We start from the raw sequence: 20,637 nt of genomic DNA on the forward strand, positions 1-20,637 counted from the left end.
CACAGGCCGAGCAAAGCAAGGCGGAAAAATACCGGGACATCACTCCGAACTACCTTTTCAGCGCCTTGGGCTTCGAGACGGTTTGACCGCCCGAACCGGAAGCAACTCGTATGATGACAGTAGTTGGACAGAAGATTCAACAGGAAACCGGCGAAAAGCGGGCCACAGAATTCCTGCGCCAGCGTATCAGCATCGAAATCCAACGAGGCAATGCGGCATCTATCTTGGGAACGGCACCGATGGGGGCAAATTTAGATCAAATGTTCTCTGTGATTAGGCCGCATGAGTCAGTTGATGCTGTGTAATAAGTGAAGTTTCTTGAGCGTTTAAAATGAAGAATTACATTAATCGGGTGTTTCTTTTTAACCTGGCAGTGCCCGGGGTATCAAGGAGTTTTTTGTCGAAGTTGAAATTCATACCATCGAATAACAATAATATAATGAACTAAAATTAATTTTTTCAAAATTTTTGCTGCAGTAGTTTAAAATTTAAAGGCTAGGTGCAAATTGCACCACTTGGGCATGACAGCAGCGCTTTTCTATGGTGTGGGCAAGGTGGTTGCCTGTGCGACATGGAACAAATTACTTCGTACACAACTTTGTGACAGTCCGATTTACTCGAAATTGTTTGCATTTGATAGGTCCTGGTAATAGTTAGCTTGTGCGCATTAATTCATCGTCCACAGGTTCACGGCTGAATTTAAAACTGAAACATTTGCAACTTCCGGTCGGTATGTAACAGGGTCGGTATGGGCTGCGCCAGTTCACTTGTGCACGAAACTGTGCACGGTCAGCCATATTGTTGACTGGCTGTTCAATCACAACGTCTTTTTATTGTTATTGTTCCTATATCACTCGAAGAAAACATTATAATATAATCAGGAAAACGATTTTCTACTGCTCTTTGAATTATAGAATCAATCAGGTGTCCTCATTTGCTTTGTTAATCGATCAGCTAACTGCCAGAGTTATGCTCGACTATTCATAAGTGAGCAACGGCTGCATCATATGAGTATGCGGCTCTGATCACTCTGCCTGTTCAGGCAGCATGTTACTGCTACCCGGCAATGGCCAAGTGGTGCAATTTGCACCAGCCGTTTTTGAAAATGCATTGTTTTTTACATCGGAGCTGTAAACTTTTTTGGATAACTGGAGCTTCGAGATATTATTATGAAGTTGATACTGATTTAATATCAGTCTTCTGGCATAATCGCTGATTTATATACACTTCGTAGAACTTTTCTTAAATTTTGCAGTGTTTTTTAAGCACTGTGGCTGTTTTCTAGTGCGTTTCAACAAAAAACAAAAATACTGTGTGAAAAGAGCAATCTTTGCTCTATCGAATGCATACATCGTTGCAATAATATCGACTATTCTGGTTTGGTAAAAATTGAGGAACTTTAGTGGTGCTTTTTGCACCTAGAAGACGCTGCCGGGTTAATAAATACGAGTAGAAAAAGGTGTCTGTAAAATACTGGGTGCGGAAATGGGTGCCTATATTGACGAGGGTGTAGAGAATTGCCTATAGTGATTCTCTTTATTAGCGTACCGTTGTTCAGAAACGACAGAATCCATATCTTTAAAACTCAGACGGGCGACAGTGTCAACACAGGTGACAACCCATGCCAAACATAGTCCCCTTGTCCATGGGAAGTGGTGATGCCATCGGGACGTGTTTCGTACTCATGTTGCATGCCTCTGGGCTCAGTCCTTGCGGGTATGCCTGCTGCTCCAGGAGCCCGTCGCAAGATGTCGTTAATGCAGTCGTGTCTAGGGCGTCTTCCGGCTGAAAATTTGCAGCTCAAGCCATGGTGACCGTCGGCAGCAACGTCGCTTCCGCATTTACACTGGTGATCAGATGAAGCGGGTGCGCCCAGCCGAATTGCGACGGCAAAGCGAAAAGCCTCATCATCCAAAAGGTTTCCGATTGGGAACGATGGAAGTGCGTGTGTCCAGGCGCCTGACTACGGAGCGCCTGACTTCACGGTTTGCTCTGGTATCCTTTTTTGAATGAGGATTTGCTATAAGACCTCTTGGTGACCTTTTTACCTAAGTCTCCGGTTCTCCCTTACTTCAAGGGCTTCCACTATTATCTTTTGTATAGTCTGGCTTTGAGACGGGGTGAACTTTAACTCTCAGTAGTTTCCATGACCTTTCGTCATTTCTTCGATCTTCATGCGCAGTACCACCTTGATGGATCTCTCTGTCGCGTTGCTACCATCAGCGTGAAGACAGGTAACGCATAAACGTATCTTCTTGCATATTTCTCGTATTTGCAGCATGGATTCCAGGTTCCAGACTTTTTCGTAGTTAGGCCATCTAGTCTTTCCATCCACTGTTCCTCCATAACAGGTTTTGAGGTAAAGAGTGCTCTTACAGATTGTGTCGTGGTCGTTATGTGGTTGTCGCTTCCACACTGTGCAAGGTCTTTCAATTACGGCGACAAAGGCAAAGTGGCGTTTAGCATCATGCGTTGTTTTACATCAGCTTGTAGAGTCAGAGCTTGTGAATTATGCGTCTAACAGCAAGCAGAATTTAGTCTTATTACAAATTTAAAACATTATAACTTTAACTCTACTCTAGTTACCTAGTTGCTCTAGGTACATTTACTCTAGTTACAACGTTTGCTCTAATTACAGCATTACCAAAAGATTCCCTACAACACAAATCACAAAGTCAGTTCAACACGAAGTAAACTGCTTCAAGCCTTTTATTAGGTGTAATCGGATTGGTGGTATTTACGCCGGTACAATGCACGCCGGTGCAGAGTACAAGCGAGTACAAGCTCTAAATGATTGCACCGGCATTACATTTATCGCAACAACAAGTTGCGCTCCGCAGTTAGATTTTAAAATAAATTTTAAAATTTTTGAAATTCATTTTAAAATTTGAAAAACATGCTAGAACAGTGGATCGGTGTAAAAACGTTCTTCGTGGTTATGTGCATTTATGGGCAAAATTTGAGGGAGATCGGTCCATAATGAGACTTTTGGTACACCGGAACGCATTTAAACTTTTTGGTATTTTCTAACAGCCATAACTCCCGAACCGAATGTTGCGCCACAAACGGTTTTCACGTCAGTGTATACAAATCTTCTGGCTACAGAATGTCATAAACCGAAACAAGAATTTGTTTGGGAGTGCGCGAAAGCACAAGTTTTCGTGCATGAACACGAATATTGGTGCCGTGTACCGGGCCACTCCCTTAAATATCTGGTGTCTTGCATATTTCTCGTATTTGCAGCACACCCCCACGCCAAATGCATGAAACGTGTTTAAATAGTGCAGCGTGGAGCGCCGTTGTAACCAGTCGATGTTGGGCGCAAATTTGTTATTCTCGCTGTAATAGCTTATGCTTAATTTGTTGCTCGGCTTCTACACGCAACGTATTGCCCGTACCCCCCTTTATGCAACATCAAATAGGCTCACGTAAATTTCACAAATTTCTGGTTCTGACCATTTGCTTGGGTATAGGACTGGGAAGCATCGATCGAATGGAGAAAACGGAACACAAGTCAGAACTTCACGCCTGTCAAGTGTGGGTTACATTACTGTAATCTTATCCTACTTTCGCTACAGAAGCAACAATAATATTACTTAGCACAAGCAGTAAAACTTATCACGTTGACGGTATCTTATCAGTTCGCGCTATCACTGTCGCGTATCTTGCCCGGCGCGGTGTACAACTCATCAATAGCAAGCTTCTTTGCCGTACAGCAAATCGTAAAGCGTAGTTCAGCAAGAATGCCAAACTATACGAAGCAGTTCGAAGCAGTTTGCTTCGTACAGAACTGCTTCGTACAGTCTACTGGGTTTAGCATTCTTGCTGAACTACGTTAAAACAGTGTGTTCATAGTCATCTGTAATTCGTCCTTTGAACAACGTGCATACCTGCTTTTTATTTTGGTAACAGTTGATATAATCCCGTAATTGCGGAAATGGAAGGTGTAGGCATCCGCGATTTCGGTGCAGTCGAGGAAATTGGCAGCAGTATACAATACCGCTACAATAGCACGGACTTTATTGCGAGGGGAACGTTTGGAGTAGTTTACAAAGCCAAAATCATGAAGGCACGCACCTGGGAGCCAGATTTTATAGCCGTCAAAGTGATACACGTTGCAATTAATTCCGAAAGCGATGCCGACCAGGAGAACTGGATGACAGCTGCGAAAAGATTGAGACGACTTACTGAACTGAAGCACAAACATCTCTTAGTCTATCACAAAGTCTCCATCACCAAATCGTCAGGCGGAGCGACAGTGGAGCTGGCAATGGATTATCGTAAAGGTGATCTAAAGAGCTTTTGCCAAGTTCTTTTGCCAAGTTGTACTGCTTTCGTTATTACGCAAACGATTTTGCAGGGGATCTTGCTTTGTTTTTGAGACAAGCTAAGAAAAACGGGGCTCTTTTGAATAAATGGGAAAAAGTGTTCCAGTTTGCAAAGGACATGGCGCAGGGACTTCAGTTCCTCCATCAAAAAGGCATCATTCACGGCGATTTAAAGCCTGAAAATATACTTGTGAGCTTTGTTTTAAGGGGCAGCGAGAAACTGGTGATTGGCGATTTGGATGATCTGGTGCAAATGAATGAGAGTGCTACTTGCTATCTCATTTACGAGGCACAACCCGTTATATGTCACCGGAAATGTTGAGAAAATTTTCCCTAGAACAGGCAGAGCGACCAGGACGAAAAACAGATATGTGGAGTCTGGGATGCATTATTCTGGAAATGGCCGAAAGCTGTGCAGGTGCTCCCAACAAACAACTAATAAAGGATGGGAATATTGTCGATGCCGGAAGCGCTCTTGAAAATTACCAGTATGCACGCTTGATAATCGACGGTTTCGTTCCATTTGTAAGCGGCGATATTGAAGATAATTTAGCATGCATTGTTCGACAGTGTTTGGATACAACTAGCGCAAATCGATTATCGGCCAGGGAATTACTGCAGAAACTACAGAAAAAGGACATCATCGTATTTTTAGGGTTCAAGGATTCTAAATACCTCTGCGTCATGATATTCGATCCGTTAACTAACTCTGTCATTGTCCAAAAGGTGCAGGGTGCACCAGAAATGGATTTGGCAACAAAGTGGCAGTTGGCGGTAACAAGCAACAAAATCATATTCAGAGAACGGATACGTCATATTGGCGTCCAAAAGGTGAAAGTACATTGCTGGTCTGTCGACGAAGGAATATGGGTTCAACAGGAGTTTATTTCCCCTTATTATATAAATCCGGGTGCAACGATGATCGCGGTAGAAGACACGCTTTATTTATGGGGACTAGACGATATGCTATTGGAAATAAACATCTTTACTGGCAACATCACAGCCAATAAAAGGTACGACCATTTTTTTTGGGCATAAATTGCAGTCATAACACCAAGCAGTTCAAGCTTTGACACTTTATAGCCCTTACCTCGATGGAGATGCCGTGACTAAATTCCGTGAGCAAATATTTTACGCTACTGAAGACAGACTGTTCCAGTATAATACGTTGATCAAGGAGTGGAAATATTTAAAACGCCGGCTACAAGAGCGCTTCGATTTTGCAATGACTGTGGTCAGCGGACACGTATACATTATGGGTGGAAAGCTTTGGAACGACGCTGCGCTGAACTATACTGCAACAGCTGACTGTATTCGTTTGAAACTGGGTAGCACAACGTGGGAAAAGATTAAACCGCTTCATCAGCCTAGACTTAATCATATTGCTTGTGTTATCAAAGATCGAATATACATCTGCGGAGGTAGCCATTCTGAAGATGAAAACGCCGTAACGATAGAGTTTTACGATACCAAAAGCGGTGCAGGATGGTCTTCTGTCAATTTGCCATCAAAATACTACGGACAGTTTTCCGCCTGGATGGCTGCATACCAAAATTCGTGGTATGCAGTAACCACGGTTTCCGTCAATCCGGATATTGCTATCTTTCCTGATATAAGTGGTTGAACGGCGTTCACCACCATGCGTTCTTGTGCATCAACTTGTACAATTAAAGCTTATGAAGCTAAGTGTCAAATGACAAGTAAGGTATATTTCCTAATGGTAAGTACTTACAACATTACCAAAAAGATTACGTGTGCAAATTGCACAATCAGTTCAACAATAGAAACGTATGGAACTTTTGGGCCTGCCTTTGCTGAGATGATGCGCTTCGTCAGTTGGAAAATCCGCGATTTAACCGGCGAATCTCGATCCACTGCCTTCCTAAGACAACGTTTCAGTCTCGCTGTCTTGGGTACATTAAATGCACGATCGAAAGTTGGAAATGACAGCAATGATTTTGGTTGTTTCTTCAATGTGTAAATTCGGAATCTTTAATTAGTATCTACCAGCGCAGGCTTGCTGTTCTGTTAATAGGCTATTGCCCGAATAAATCAATCACAAGAAGTAAATTCGAAGCCTTTTATTCGGTGTAATCGACTTGGTGGACCATGGTGGTATTAATGATTACCAAACAGGAAGCGCGGACCAACTGATCTCGTTCGGTTGTAGTCATGGACAGAAAGACGTGCAGCACCGATAGAAACAATAGTCATACTTTTCACTATTAAAACCGCTAGCCGGAATATATCTGCACTTTCAGCCGCAACCGGGCTTACGAAGACTAGGTAAAACGCCGCCAGTAGTATTCTGGAGATATATTCAACTGCACCTTCAAGTCATTATAAAAATAATTTCGTGATTCCAGCTTTACACATTTTAATTTCTATGGTGGAGTGAAGTGGAATCTGTACAGAGGTCCAGAGAATACAGTATATATACAGACCAGCAGGATACTTTAAAGGCAAGGCATATAAGTGTAATTGTATGAGCCGCAATCAACCCTGCAAAACTGACTTTGGAACGAACTACTTTAGAACGAAAATCCGCGACAAATCAATGTTACGGCAGTATCCTTATCAGACAGGTACGAGTAGCACTTGTACACATTAATTTATCGAAACTGAGCGTCAAACACAAGTTCGGCAATGTGACAATTCTCTCTCCGTGCCGATTAATATCGCTTTGCTTCAAAGTGAAGAATCGCTGCAATCAGCACCCCTCTCCTCCCGTGCTTACGTCAGAAAAATCCATAATATAGAAAATTATTGTTTTAAACTGCTTCCCGTAGGGCATAATATTATAGATACTGTGTATGATCTGCACTGCAAAGTTAGACGGCATGCGGAAACTTTTTGGGCAGTACTAATCTGCAAAAAAACGGAAGGAAAATACTGTATTCGTAAGTTACAAATTGCTAATTCAGCCGCTGTTCACCGCTGTGGCAAAAGCGCCATACACTGTAGAGAGGTTCTCCAGTAGCTCTGTGAGTTTTCCAGCCGATAGAATGAATCATCTCGAGACCGTACTAAATGTTCCTAGCAACTCGACTGCCAGTGGATAGGGAAGGTTCCTCGACAAAAGTGTACTTCCGTCGGTTACTGTTTTCGGCAAAGCTGCGCCACACTCCCGGTTTTCAACGACATAACGTGCACGTCAGAGGCGGCTACCGAGTCCCAGCATGTCGCGCCCCTTAACAGAAAGCTGCGTTCCCACACACTGCGCTGTGGTGCCGATATACTGCGCACTACACCGGCACTTTACCGCCCCTGGCGGGCAATGGCAGTTTTCCTGATACGGATCGTCAGGACGTCGGCTTTATTACACTAAAACACATCGTAAAATCCAAGTAGTCGATGCAGAATCGTCCCGTTGTTGATCAGTGATTGTCAAATTAAAGGGGATCGCCGGCCTGTTGGTGGTGTACAACATCCGCTCCAGCACCCTCCGCACGGGTATCGCTTCCTTCACTGCTTACCGGTTGGTTGATACCGGAAAGGTCATAGCCACCTTAACCTCGCCGTTCCCACCAGTCTGCCTCCTTGACCGTTATCGCTTTCCGCAAACGTGATGGTTGCGCTCAGTCCAGGACTTGATCTGCCACTACACGCAACGGCCTGTTGTGACGGCAGCATTGGTCACCTCACCTCACCGGAAACCGGCGTGCAATCACGCAAATACCAGCCCGGTCATATGACATCGCGCTGACGGCCTATTACATCATAATGTCGTCAAACATTCTGGCAGTGGTTTTTCGCTACACCAACCCCATCCATGTCAGCTTTGACCATCCTGACTAGTCCCATGTATAACGACCCGCTCCATTCTGTACCAGTCAGTAGTCGGGCAGTGGCAGTCCCGCAGTCTACCATATGACTCCCAGCCTGCACCTGGATTAAATTACCTATTAACATTGTTAATGTGGGTGTGTTTGCTGAATAAAAGTCACTGTAATACGGGTGCGTTACCTACGTAGTCGTTACATGTACGCATAAGTAGGCTCGCAAAGGTCATCGGCGACCTGCACAGGTGGTACATAACGAGAGAACTATATTGCGAAACACTCCAGCTGCAACTGCAACAACTTCTTGACGATGATTTCAATTAAAGCACACAATTTCTTTGTGTGCTCTGAACACAAGATAGAGAGCAGCGGGCGGCTGGGTGCTAGCGAGAAGGGCGCGGGGCGGTCCACTTTTGGGTACTTGTAGGGGCCAACAAAGACATTTCGCAATGGTGGAAGATGATGACACTATATTATGGCATAGGTAATTCGAATCTGCACAAAATCCAAATCATATTATTTTCATGCGTCAGGTACTTTGTTAAGTAGTGTTTTCACTTTTGTTAATTTATTTCGCTAAAGTTGTTTTTTAGTTTCGCTGTAATCTCACAGAATCTTGATAAAACCCCTCTGTTTGAATCACCGAGGAAGTGTATCGAAGAGAGTGGAATAACTTTTTGATTTTCATAATGCTTGCATCTCGGTCGCATTACCGTTGTGCATTGTATTTCGCTAAAATTTAGAGTATGTTATAGGAAAAAATGCACTTATTCGCTCGCTCAGTAGTCAGTTTCGTCTGTAATTCAGACGAATGATATTTGATTTTGCATTTAGAAAGCATCAACGCACAGAGAAACCGTTTGTAAAATGCTACAGCACTACGATTCACTCGTTAAAACGAGGTGTTCCGCTCAGATTAGCCTGGAAAAAACCTACAATGCGCCATGCAGAGGCAAAGTGGCAAATTGTGCACTTAGTATTGACTACGAATCCAGCGAAATATCGATTTCAGATTGATACGTCCCGGGGTTTGCGATTTCCCGGCAATTTTTGAAAGCGGAAAAAATTAGTGTCAAAAACACAGGGTTTAGTGAAAATGGCTGTCAGACACAAGATAATTTTTCTCTCCTATCCCGATCAAGCGGTAGGTGTCGGCAAAATGCACATCGGTATCGGCGCCGTGCAGCTGCAGCACAGTAGCGTTGTTCTTGGCTATGGCAGGCTGCTGTAGCACCACTCAAGAGGACCAACGATAAGGGATGTCGAAGACGACGAAAGATTCATCGATGAAAGCCTGAAGCCGAAATCGAAATTGGATCGACGGGTTTACTTGATTGGTGCCTGTCTTATACATTAGGCACCGACCAGCAATATATGCCCGCCTTCTACGTACCCTCCGAAGGGCGCGACGCCGAGCCGCAAGGATTGCGGCTCGTGTACGTCGCCAGAAAGATTGTACTTTGTACCCAACCACTGAAAACAAAGACCATTTTCGTAAACTAGGTGACTGGTTAGAGCGGAAGCGGGCGCGTAATCTACGAAGAAGAGGGAGTGCCTCGCGAGGGCGAGGGACAAGGCGGAGGGTGGCGGGGAATTTAAGGTTTAGGTTAACTGGCCAAGAGGGAGCGGGGCCGGTGACCTTTTGGCAGGGGCCAATTATAGGCTGTCGTAACCTGGAGGAAAGAAATGACCATGTTGAGGTAACGGGAAATATTAATCCCAGTCTCTTACAATCCAATTATTTTATTTTTCAGTAGAGTTTAGTCTGCTTTTTACTTTTATTATATCACATAATTATAGTGGCACACCATTGCATCGCGTGCGGTACACAAGTCGAAACCAATGGTCATCACGGGCTATCATGCAATAAATCAACCAAAGGACGATGGGCGCGGCATAAAGAAATGAACAGCATCGCAAAAAATTGTTGCGAAAGCGCTGGTTACCCTTGTCAACTGGAACCGACTGGACTATCCAGCACAGACGGGAAAAGACCCGACGGAATGACGCTGATACCTGTTCGCCAAGGCAGGCCGCTTGTTTGGGATGTAACAAGCTGGTGTACTGTAGCAGATTCCCACGTCGCTGCAAGCGCGAAGAAATCCGGAAGTGTGTCCCAAATGGCAGAAAATTCCAAGCGCCGGACGTATTCCTTTTTGGAATACGGTTACCTCTTTTATCCGCTGGTTATTGAGACACTGGGAGTTTTTGGCCCTGCTTTCAGTGAAATGCTGCATTTCATGGGCCGGAAGATTCGGGACATAACGGGCGAAGCGCGTTCTACTGCTTTCCTCAAGCAGCGTTTTAGTTTAGCTGTTGTTAAAGGAAATGCTACGGCTGTTTTGAGTACATTGCCTTTTAATCCGAGAGAGGATAAGGATTTTGGTTGTTTTTTTAATGTTTAATTTTTAACTATTAAGTAGTGTACCAGCGCTCGCGTTTATTGCCATTTGGGCGGCTATTGCCAATAAAATTTTTTATCATGCTTTTGTTTTCGTTTTTTATGTTATCGCCGAACTCTGATAGAAATTTATTTTTTCGAATTTCAATGGTTTGTGTCAAATACTAGCCAAAAATAGCTCGGAAAACGCTAGTTACAGAATAATAACGAACTGAGAACGCTGTCGTAAATCGGCAGCTGACACTGGCAATGCACAATATGACGGTTACGACGCGGACATGGGATAAAATAACGGCGGTGCATAAGCATGTACGTTCAGGTTGGCGCATCCCTGCCAGGGAACGAAGATTCGCCGCTTGCTAAATGTACGTGCGCCATGCACATTGCACATGAGGGATGATACCGGAGACCGAAAAGTAAAATGTGAAAACATAATACGCAAAATGAACAAAATGTAAGAAACATCGAAGTACTGATACACTCTGACAGAAACTTCCGGATACAAATGGAAGGCCAGGCCCAAACGAGCGGATAAGCATTTACACTCACCCCTTTTGCGAAGGGTAAAAAACTAAAAAATCTGGGTGTGGTGTTTTTGAACCGTATAAGCACCAGAACGTCCGCTGGAAGTCTCAGATGTCCGGACGTTTTGGACGGTTACACACAACGCTCACGCCGTGACATGAAACAGAACTTCTCCGCACTGGATGTACAATTGCACACAGAACTCCGGCACTACCGATCAAATGTTTAGGGGCTTGGGCAGCTTTCCATCGAACGCCCAAAACTTAATACAACTTGTCAAGTTCCGCAATTATCTTATCTTCGTATCAGTGGAAGAAACAGTGTCACTTAGCACATGCAGCAAAACTCATCACATTGATATCTTATCAGCCGCGTTATCAAACAGCATCGCGTATCAATAGTATCATGACAATTCAATAGTCGTAAACTTTCTCTGCCATGTGCTTACCCAGCAAAATTGCTGAACTAAAGGATGTTTTGTTTAATGTTACAGTTGTTTAGTTCGTCCTTCGAATGATGATCTGCATTTTCGTTACAGCAGTTAGTGGGCTTTAGAAGGCCGTACAGACACTTGAAGTTTTTACTCTATAGACAATACGTTAAGCGGATGATCTTCTCTGCTTTCAAATCCTGAATCGTGCGAGTGCTGCAAGCGCGGTTCAGCAGAATTTTTCTAAGGAAAGTTTACCTTGGCTTAAACGGAAATCGATTGTGTATTCTGATGGAAATGGCGGATAACGGTATCAGCGATTCTCGGGTAGTCGAAGAAACCGGCAGCCGTATTCAGTACCGCTACACCACAAAGGACTTTATTGGAAGGGGGGCGTTTGGAATAGTTTACAAAGCCAAAGTCAGAAAAGCGCTCTTTCGATTTCGCACTCCTTCCGAGCCAGATTTTGTAGCCGTCAAAGTGATGCATCTCGCAAATAATTTTGAAATTGCTGCCGATCAGGAAAACTGGAAGACAGCTGTGAAAAGATTGCGACAACTCACGGAACTGAAGCACAAACATCTCGTTGTCTATCACAAGGTCTCCATCACCAACTCTTCCGGCGGAGTGACAGTGGAGCTGGCAATGGATTATTATAAAAGTGAAATGGATTATTAACTGCTTTTACAAAAATTGTTTTCTGTTTTTTGTATATTATATACTTTATTTATGTTGTATTATTGTAGGTGATCTTGCTCAGGTTTTAAAGGAAGCTAAGAAAAACGCGACCGTTTTGAATAACTGGGAGCAAGTGTTTCAATTCGCAAGGGACATGGGCAAGGGACTCGAATTCCTTCATCAAAAGGGCATCATTCATGGTGATTTGAAGCCTGAAAATGTACTCTTAAGCATTGGGCCAAGTGGGAGCGAGAAACTGGTGATTGGCGATTTAGACGATCTTGTGCAGATGAAAGAGAGTGCCACCTGTTCTGCAGATATAGCCCAGTTACGTGGCACAATGCGCTATATGTCACCGGAAATGCTGAGGAAATTCTCCCAACAAGAAGCGGAGCGACCAGGACGAAAAACAGATATGTGGAGCCTGGGATGCATCATTCTGGAGATGGCCGAAATCTATGCACGTGTACCCAAGAAACAGCTCGTAAAGGATGGGAATATCGTCGATGCGGGAAGCGCTCTTGAAAATTACCAGTTTGCACGCCTGATAATCGACGGTTACATTCCTTCTGTGAGCGACGACATTGAAGACGATTTAGCGTGCATTATTCGACAGTGTTTGGATACAAGGAGCGCAAACCGATTATCCGCCAGAGAATTACTGCAGAAGCTACCGAAGAAAGACGTCATAGTATTTATTGGGCTCAGGGATTCTAAAGATCTCTGCGTCATGATATTCGATCCGTTGACTAACTCTGTCAATGTTCAAGAGGTGCGGGGCGCACCAAAATTTGAGGGGTATCCGTATGGCAGGTTAGCGGTAGCAGGCAACAAAATTGTAATTAGGGAGCTGGTACGTCATAATGACATCAAAAAGGTGAAATTCCATTTGTGGAATGTCGACGAGGGAACATGGGATCAACACGACCCATTTCCTTCTTTGGATAAACGAGAAAATGCGTACACAATGGTGGCTGCGGTAGAGGACAAGTCTTATTTCGTTGACGATACCGGAATCTTCACAGAAATGAACATTTCTACAGGCGAAATTGCACCTTCAACTCAACCAAATCAATGGTATGACCTTTTTGTTGGGGCAGCATACATTGCAGTCTTTGTATCAAACGATTCTAGCTTTTTATGTTTTATAGCCCTGATACGTTTGTACGAGCGGTGGCCAAATGCCGTGAGCAGATATTTTATGCTACTGAGAGCCGCCTCTTCCAGTATGACACGGTGATCAAGGAATGGAAGTACTTACCAGATCGGCTGGAAAGCCGCTTTGGTTTTGCAATGGCCGTGGTCAGCGGACACATATACATTATGGGCGGAGAGCTTTCAGAGGGTCGGCCTACTTTACCTTTGCCCGCCTTTGCCTGTCCACTTTGCCTTTTTCCACTTTGCCCGCCCTTTACTTTGCCTTTACCTTTGCCTTTGCCGCCATGATTGCCATCCCCCTGTCAGTTTTCCGATTTTGACGTCGCGCGTAAGTATTAAGTACTCTGTACTTCGATTGCATTTCTTGGAGTAACATACTGCTGCAAAAATGTGACACCAGTAGAACTTACCTTTTTTTGTAGGGTTCACAACATGTAAACCATAAGCGCAAATTTTTTGTCCATTCCTGCAATAATTTTCTATACAAACAAATGCGATAATTAAAATTAGTGGAAATGGTTAGCGAAACAAGGCCGTATATTTCCGCTGGCGGCTGGGACAGTATGATCTGTGAGTGGTTTACTTTTCTAGAAAACTTGTGATTTTCTGCCGCCCATCTGGATAAACATTATCCAGACGGGCGGCACAAAAATACATGCTTAAGTTTAATGCATCAATTATCACAAAAAGTCTCATTTTTGAAACGGCTGATGGCGACGATAATTATTTTTAAAAGGTTAGTTAACGATCGATACAATTTTAAATTGTTTTTAAGGATAATTTTTCGACGGTGAAGGCAATCACGGCGGCAATGGCAAAGGTAAAGGTAAAGTAGAAAAGGGCAAACTTAAAAGGCAAAGGTAAAGGGCGGGCAAAGGTAAAGTAGGCCGACCCCTTTTAGACGACGCAAGGGTTGACTTTACTGCAACAGCTGACTGTATTCGTTTGAGACTGGGTAGTACAACGTGGGAAAAGATTGAACCACTTCATCAGCCCAGATGGCGGCATACTGCTTACGTCATCAAGGATCGAATATACATCTGCGGCGGCATGCAGTCAAGGTACAAGAAAGACGTTACGATAGAGGTTTACGATACCAGAGGCGGCGCAGGATGGTCGACTGTCAATTTGCCGCCGAAGGATAACGAACAGTTTGCAGCCTGGCTGGCTGGATACAGTAATTTGTGGTATACACCTGCAACCACGGTTTCCGTCAGTCAGTATATTGACATCTTTCCAGATATAACCGCTTAAACGGCGTTTAGCATCATGCGTCCTTGTGCATCGACTTGCATAATTAAAGCTTACGAAACAAAGTACTAATTGATAAAAAATTAAATTGATTTGATTACTCTAGTTGGAGTACCGCAAATTACAAAAAAGACGCAAATTGCAACCAATTTAACCTGAAGTAAACTTTGTCCAGCCTTTTAATCGGTTTAATCGCACTGCTGGTTGTTTGATTACTGATGCTGACCAAACGGAAACGGTATGCAGAAGCATGCGCTCCCTCGCTTTTGATCGCCAGCGCCTCGTCGTTTTCGCACTGGAAGTACGTAAAAGCCCTCTACGTGCTCTTCGACTGCACGATGCTCGCCAGGTGCCCGTCCGTTATCAGTGCGCTCTTCCCTGTTCTAGTGACCAAGTAACGACGACCTTTCTATTCATTTTAGCAGTGCTAACCATCTTCCAGACCGAAAACGTTTCAGCATTCGAAAAACAGTTGTCGTCCAAAACATTTGAGCTACGAAAGTTATCAACCATGTCCACAACGCTAACAGCCATAACTCGCAAGTCACGGACATAAGTCCTAGTCGGAGGTGGTCTACATTGCGGCCGGTGGCTTGGCTAGGACCGTCCTGCAACTGCACACCGGCTAACCGCCGCGGTCTTTACTGCATCTGCCGGTGATGAAGCAGTAAATGTCGCACATGTCCTCTACACGCGATATTTTCGTTTTCAGTTATTAGCCACAAAATTGTACGATTAACATGCTTCGCGGCAACAACTTGGAACTACGTATATTTGTAATCATAATAACTGAGATCTCGACTAATATTTTTTTATGTTATTTCCTCTCCAATTTCTACTAATCGGCTGCGCGCTGGCAACTTGATTCAGTTTAATTTAAATGAATTTATTCTGCTATTCAGGTTTGGGACTGAAATTCCTGTCCTAGAGCTTCTTCAGCTATCCCAGAAATTATGCATCCTTATAGTAATACTAATAATAGAAATAGAAATAATAATAATATCATATATTAATAGAAATAATATGATAACATAATATAATAATAATATAATAATATAATAATAATAAATTGTTATTATTAAATAGTAAAGTACCAATACAGTAATTATAAGAGTAGTTTATAATTATTACAGGCTGTACTCACCGGCAAATGATAACTGTAATTAAGTACCAGATTTATTAAAGTGCCAGGGGTATCATTGACCTCTTGGAAGCACACTAATGAATTTATATATTGGATTATTTTATTTTTAATTCGGGAATTACTGGACGTTTCTATCAAATCATAGCGTCTGCGTGTGCCAGCCGGGCTGGACGGGCGCCGACTGCAGCGCGATGGTGGACAACCGCAAGGAGGATCTCTGCGTGAACAAAACGCCGGAAACGCCGTTTAAATACTTCGTATCACCCTTTCGCCCTCATCGTCTTTTGATTATTGTTTATTTGTTTATTCTTGTTGCCTGGCGCACCGACTCGCATGAAACCTCCGTAATCGGGTTATCTTTAGTTGTAAAAAAGTAAACGGCTTGTACATGAAAAACTAAAATCCATACCGCAAGAAAATCAGCGCTCAGTTAGTGGTGTTAGAAGGCTTGACGTGCTTTTCAGAGCTCCACCCAGTCGCTGGACTACGACCTCAATTAAGAAAGACTTTATTGGCACTAGCCACCAAATAACATAAACTGCAAGCGCTGGTTCACTACTTCTAGTTAATAATTAAATATGAAAAAAAACCGCCAAGATCCGTATCCTATCTCGGGTTAAAAGGCCATGCACTCAAAACAGCCGTAGCATTTCCTTTGACGACAGCTAAAATAAAATGCTGCTTGAGGAAAGCATTAGAATTGCTAGCCCGTTCGTACTCGCAGAACCGGCGGACATGGATTCGTTAACACTATAATAATGCGTTTCGACCAATTTATCTTGAACATTCTTTTATTTTTTCCAACACTGTTTTCTTTTCATGTAGGTAACCTGAATATGCAATGGTGCCGTTGAGAGAAAACAGAACAAGGGTAGCCGTCGCTGCATTCGTAGTGATACGATCCCGGTGTGTTAATACAGCCGGCGTTATCCTCGGCGCCCTAGTTGACGTCTAAGCAGCGCTTCTTCCAGCAGCCAGTCAGATCCATCCGCATGCACGGCGCGCCGTAGGAGTCCGCCAAGGCGATGCGCATGAAACAGGCTTGCACCGACGCAAAAGGATGCATGTGGTTCATCGAACTCAAGAACACGCACGGGTAATGCAGAGGTTACTTTAATAAGTATCATGATACGAGTACAAACTATGCACCAAAACATAACAGGATTTATAACAGAAATACTTCCTCTATGCTGTCTTGATCGGGGATCGTACCATTACACAAATCTCGTTTCCCGTTGTATTTGCATAGATACTCGCTGCTTAAAAAACTCTTTCGCCCGTTTGTGCCAAGTTAAAGTCACTATACCGTTTCCAACCATTTCCACTAGCTTTTTAGTTCCGACTCCATGAGGTAAAAAAATTTCGAAGGCTGCAGCAACGAAATCGTATCTGGGTTGCAGCCTGGCATGTTTCGCTAACTTTCCCCTTTCCGCGAGTTCGGCTGCTGCGCCGACGTTCACGGACATGCGGTCGATGTATGAGGAGAAGAATAACATCCTGTTGACTGCGAACCTGGTTGAGCGGCATCCTTTCGGCTGCGAAACCTAATTATTAATATTAACTAATATTAATCTTATCAGTACACACCATCTGCCATACCGAGTGACTCATACACGCACATATACACACCGGCTCATGTGGAAGCAACCAGTTTGCACAATACAACGGCTGACCGGCTGAGTCACCACACTGCCTCTGTGCACAACCACGCTGGCCGGCAACACTGGCATTAGCCGGCAACACCGCTGGTCACTTATAGCCAGCAAAAACTGCACAGGCGCTGGCCAGTCTAAACACTGACAAGTGACCAGTGTAAACAATAAACTGGTCAATCGCCTGCCGCGCTAGCACACACACACTTACACACACGCTGCTTGTGCGTGTAATAATTGCACATGTTTAAAATTTAAACAAGCTAACGGCTGGTTGCCTGAGCTGTTTAGCGCGGTGGGTTTTATTGCCCGCCGATTTCTATAGTTCGGCTGGACATTGGCTCGTGCCCAAGTGACCTGAATTAACACACGCGGCATCACTTCACAAAATTCCGATACACTCATTACAGTAATTCCATTGTGCGATACGCTCATTATTATTATTATTCTTACAATCGTTTCACTTTAAGCCGTTATTTTCAAAAAAAGCGTATACAATGGGGCGTAAGTGCATTAGCACCAAGCGTGTATTTTCACAGTGTACTCAATGTAAAAGACGTGTTAGAGGAAGTATGTTCACACACTTCGAATCGAAATGTGAACTGTTTCGAGTTGCGTGTAAGAAAGCCCGCGTGGACAAGAACACGAAGGAGCATTTTGTCGAGGGCCTCAGTTTACTGCGCCAACTTACGTATCCGGGAGCCGTTGTGACAAACCTCCAAGATACCGTTACCGATGCTATTGCCGGATTGAACAACATTCCTACGGCAAAAGTGTTGTATTGTCATAAGTACAATATTGCCCGTGACAACTTCTGGGTTAACGACTGGGATTTGCCATCTCTGGCACACAGCTTTGGATTGTCAACCGACAAGGAAGTAGTCTCGCTGCTTCTGGACTCGCCTGTATGTGTTATCCCGCTGAAGACTACTCAACCGCAGACGCATAAAGAATACGGACACCTATCCGTATTGATCGTCATCAATCGCGGTATGCATAAAATCATTATTATCACTGTTACTATTATTATTTTACATATTAATACAGTATTATATTATTATCAGTTTTTTTCTTTACAAAAAGAATTATATACGTTGCACGAATTATATATTTTATATAAAAGTTAGATAATTTCAGGGGATGCTACGTACTTCTGCCACTTCTGCAGTAACGGCACACGCCTGTCGATTAATCCCGATTGGACCAACGTGTGCTATACGGCCATTCTCAACCTTATTGAGCGAGTGCGCCGATACACGACCAGCGTTGTGGACCTGCAATTGTACGAGAAGTGGAGAGCCGGATGGGCCCTCGATCGAGCCATTCTATGCTCCCTCCACAGCCTGAATCTGCAAATGGGGCACAACATGCTGAAAGGATCGTGTTCTGTCTTTACACGATGGTACATTCATGAATTCCATAAAATGGTAAATATAATCTCATTATGATATTATATTATATATTATTATATTATTACATTATATATTATTATATTAAATATTATCATATTATTATATTGTTATATTAAATATTATTTTATTATTATATTATGTATTATTATATTATAAATTATTATATTACATATTATATATTATTATATTATATATTATATATTATATTATGTGTTTATTATATTATATAATATTATATTGTAAATTAGATTTATTATAATATAAGATTATAAATTGAAATTGTAAATTATGAATTATTATATTACGCATTCATAATCTGTTATAATCTATGTTATGTTATCCTGTATTATTGCATTATGTATCATACATTATATAACATAATATTATATTAGAATAAATTATATTATATTATATCAAATTAAAAAATGATATTTTATAACAAATATTATATACTGTTACATTAAATTATATATATAATATAATTCAATCATTAGAAGGTATTCTCAATATTCATAAACAAAATTGTGATGGAAAATAATTTATGTTTCAGGTTGGCACAGGCAGGGACCCTATGGAGGCGGCAATAAGCGCATGCCATCAAATTCAGCAGAAGATCTGGGGGGTCGTTGAGGACCAAACCAAGATGCATGGTGTGCGTAAACTTGTTCTGCGCGGCGTGGGATGTAATCATTTTTAAGCGTTCATGTTTTATGCAAGTAGTATATGGGTCTTATAGGTGAAGGGTATTTTGTTCATCGTCCGTTATTTGTTTTACTTATATTATCTACGGCATGCTTACAAAGAATATGTTACTGTTTCACTTGTTGACTATTTCGTTTGATGTGTATTATTATTGCACGTTTGAGCGCATATGTTATTAAGTATGAATAAAATAATCAGCGGGAGAGTTTTGGTTTGATTTTTGTTTTTATTAGACAAAGCACACACATAAACACACACAGAAGTATCATTATGCAATATGCTGAACAACATAAATGAACTGAAAATTACAAGATAAATAGCTAGACAATGTAATCCCAATGATCGGGGTCTGCATTCAAAGGGAGGCTCTGCCCCCATCTGGTAGACATAACGCGATACATTAATGTTGTAAAGTCATCATAATACATCTTTACAAGCGTAGTATATCTTGGGCTTTTAATGGTGATAACTCCATCGTCCGAGAATATTTCCAGTATAGTTCCTTCTTTCAATTGGTTTTCCGCTTTTAAACCTTGCACAGTCAGGCGTTATCAGTACGGCTCTTATATGTTATTGTACGTATGAGCTACCAAGTACACATAATATATAAACTGGTAAATTGCTTATATCTATCGAGCAACATGTTTCTAACACTGGGCGATAATTTACACTCATACAAGATACACGCAAACAATATCGTACAAGCTCATTTGATTCACCTGTGCATCTGCTTGAAAAATACTATTGGCATTTTATGTATTAGTGTCACCAAATACACATACAGTATAGTGCCTGTGTCCATCAGGCAATTCACCTGCGCGATTGACCACTTACAGATTAAAGCCGCGCACAATTTCGGACACGTTTATTCGATCTATCTATTCATTCGCTTGAAAATCTAGTTATTATTGTACTGTATATAAACGTACGGCACGAAACTTTCTGTTCGCGGTCATTGGCTAATTGCAAAGAGTTAAATCATTACAGGTATTCTATTTCACAACAGAATCAACCCACTTCTTGCATTACATCTTTAAAATTGGAAATAGATAATGGTATTGTCACTTTCGACAAGTCTGATTTGATCCGCCTCCGATGACGATGAAATTGATATGCGCATTTCACAGAACCGCCTTGAAAGTTTTGAGCATTGATCATTGGCATTTATAACTCC

General features: G+C 42.5%; 3 protein-coding genes across 4 annotated transcripts; all 3 read left to right on the top strand.

The window, feature by feature from the left end:
* Positions 1 to 3,780: 3,780 nt before the first annotated feature.
* On the top strand, positions 3,781 to 6,330 carry LOC129601219 (uncharacterized). 2 transcript variants are annotated; one of them, XM_055499968.1, is made up of 3 exons: positions 3,781 to 4,286; positions 4,361 to 5,341; positions 5,412 to 6,330. In XM_055499968.1, the coding sequence occupies exons 2-3, from the start codon at positions 4,632 to 4,634 to the stop codon at positions 5,950 to 5,952; spliced, it is 1,251 nt and encodes a 416-aa protein (XP_055355943.1). In that variant the 5' UTR covers positions 3,781 to 4,286; positions 4,361 to 4,631; the 3' UTR covers positions 5,953 to 6,330. The 2 variants fall into 2 exon arrangements, with proteins under 2 accessions (XP_055355943.1, XP_055355944.1); XM_055499969.1 differs by having other exon boundaries at positions 3,781 to 5,341.
* Positions 6,331 to 11,507: 5,177 nt separating this feature from the next.
* LOC129601215 (uncharacterized) lies at positions 11,508 to 14,941 on the top strand. The gene is made up of 4 exons (XM_055499957.1): positions 11,508 to 12,127; positions 12,213 to 13,221; positions 13,296 to 13,489; positions 14,204 to 14,941. Exons 1-4 carry the CDS (start codon positions 11,758 to 11,760, stop codon positions 14,554 to 14,556), a joined length of 1,926 nt encoding a protein of 641 aa, XP_055355932.1. The 5' UTR covers positions 11,508 to 11,757; the 3' UTR covers positions 14,557 to 14,941.
* Positions 14,942 to 17,665: 2,724 nt separating this feature from the next.
* LOC129601228 (uncharacterized) lies at positions 17,666 to 18,776 on the top strand (the record flags this gene model as incomplete). Its single annotated transcript, XM_055499982.1, has 2 exons — positions 17,666 to 18,339; positions 18,487 to 18,776. Coding segments are annotated over exons 1-2 (783 nt in total), but the record flags the coding sequence as incomplete, so codon positions are not given.
* Between the last annotated feature and the right edge of the window lie 1,861 nt (positions 18,777 to 20,637).

This window comes from Paramacrobiotus metropolitanus, unplaced genomic scaffold (assembly GCF_019649055.1).
Source record: "Paramacrobiotus metropolitanus isolate TYO unplaced genomic scaffold, Prichtersi_v1.0 Parri_scaffold0000220, whole genome shotgun sequence".
Classification (NCBI taxonomy): domain Eukaryota; kingdom Metazoa; phylum Tardigrada; class Eutardigrada; order Parachela; family Macrobiotidae; genus Paramacrobiotus; species Paramacrobiotus metropolitanus.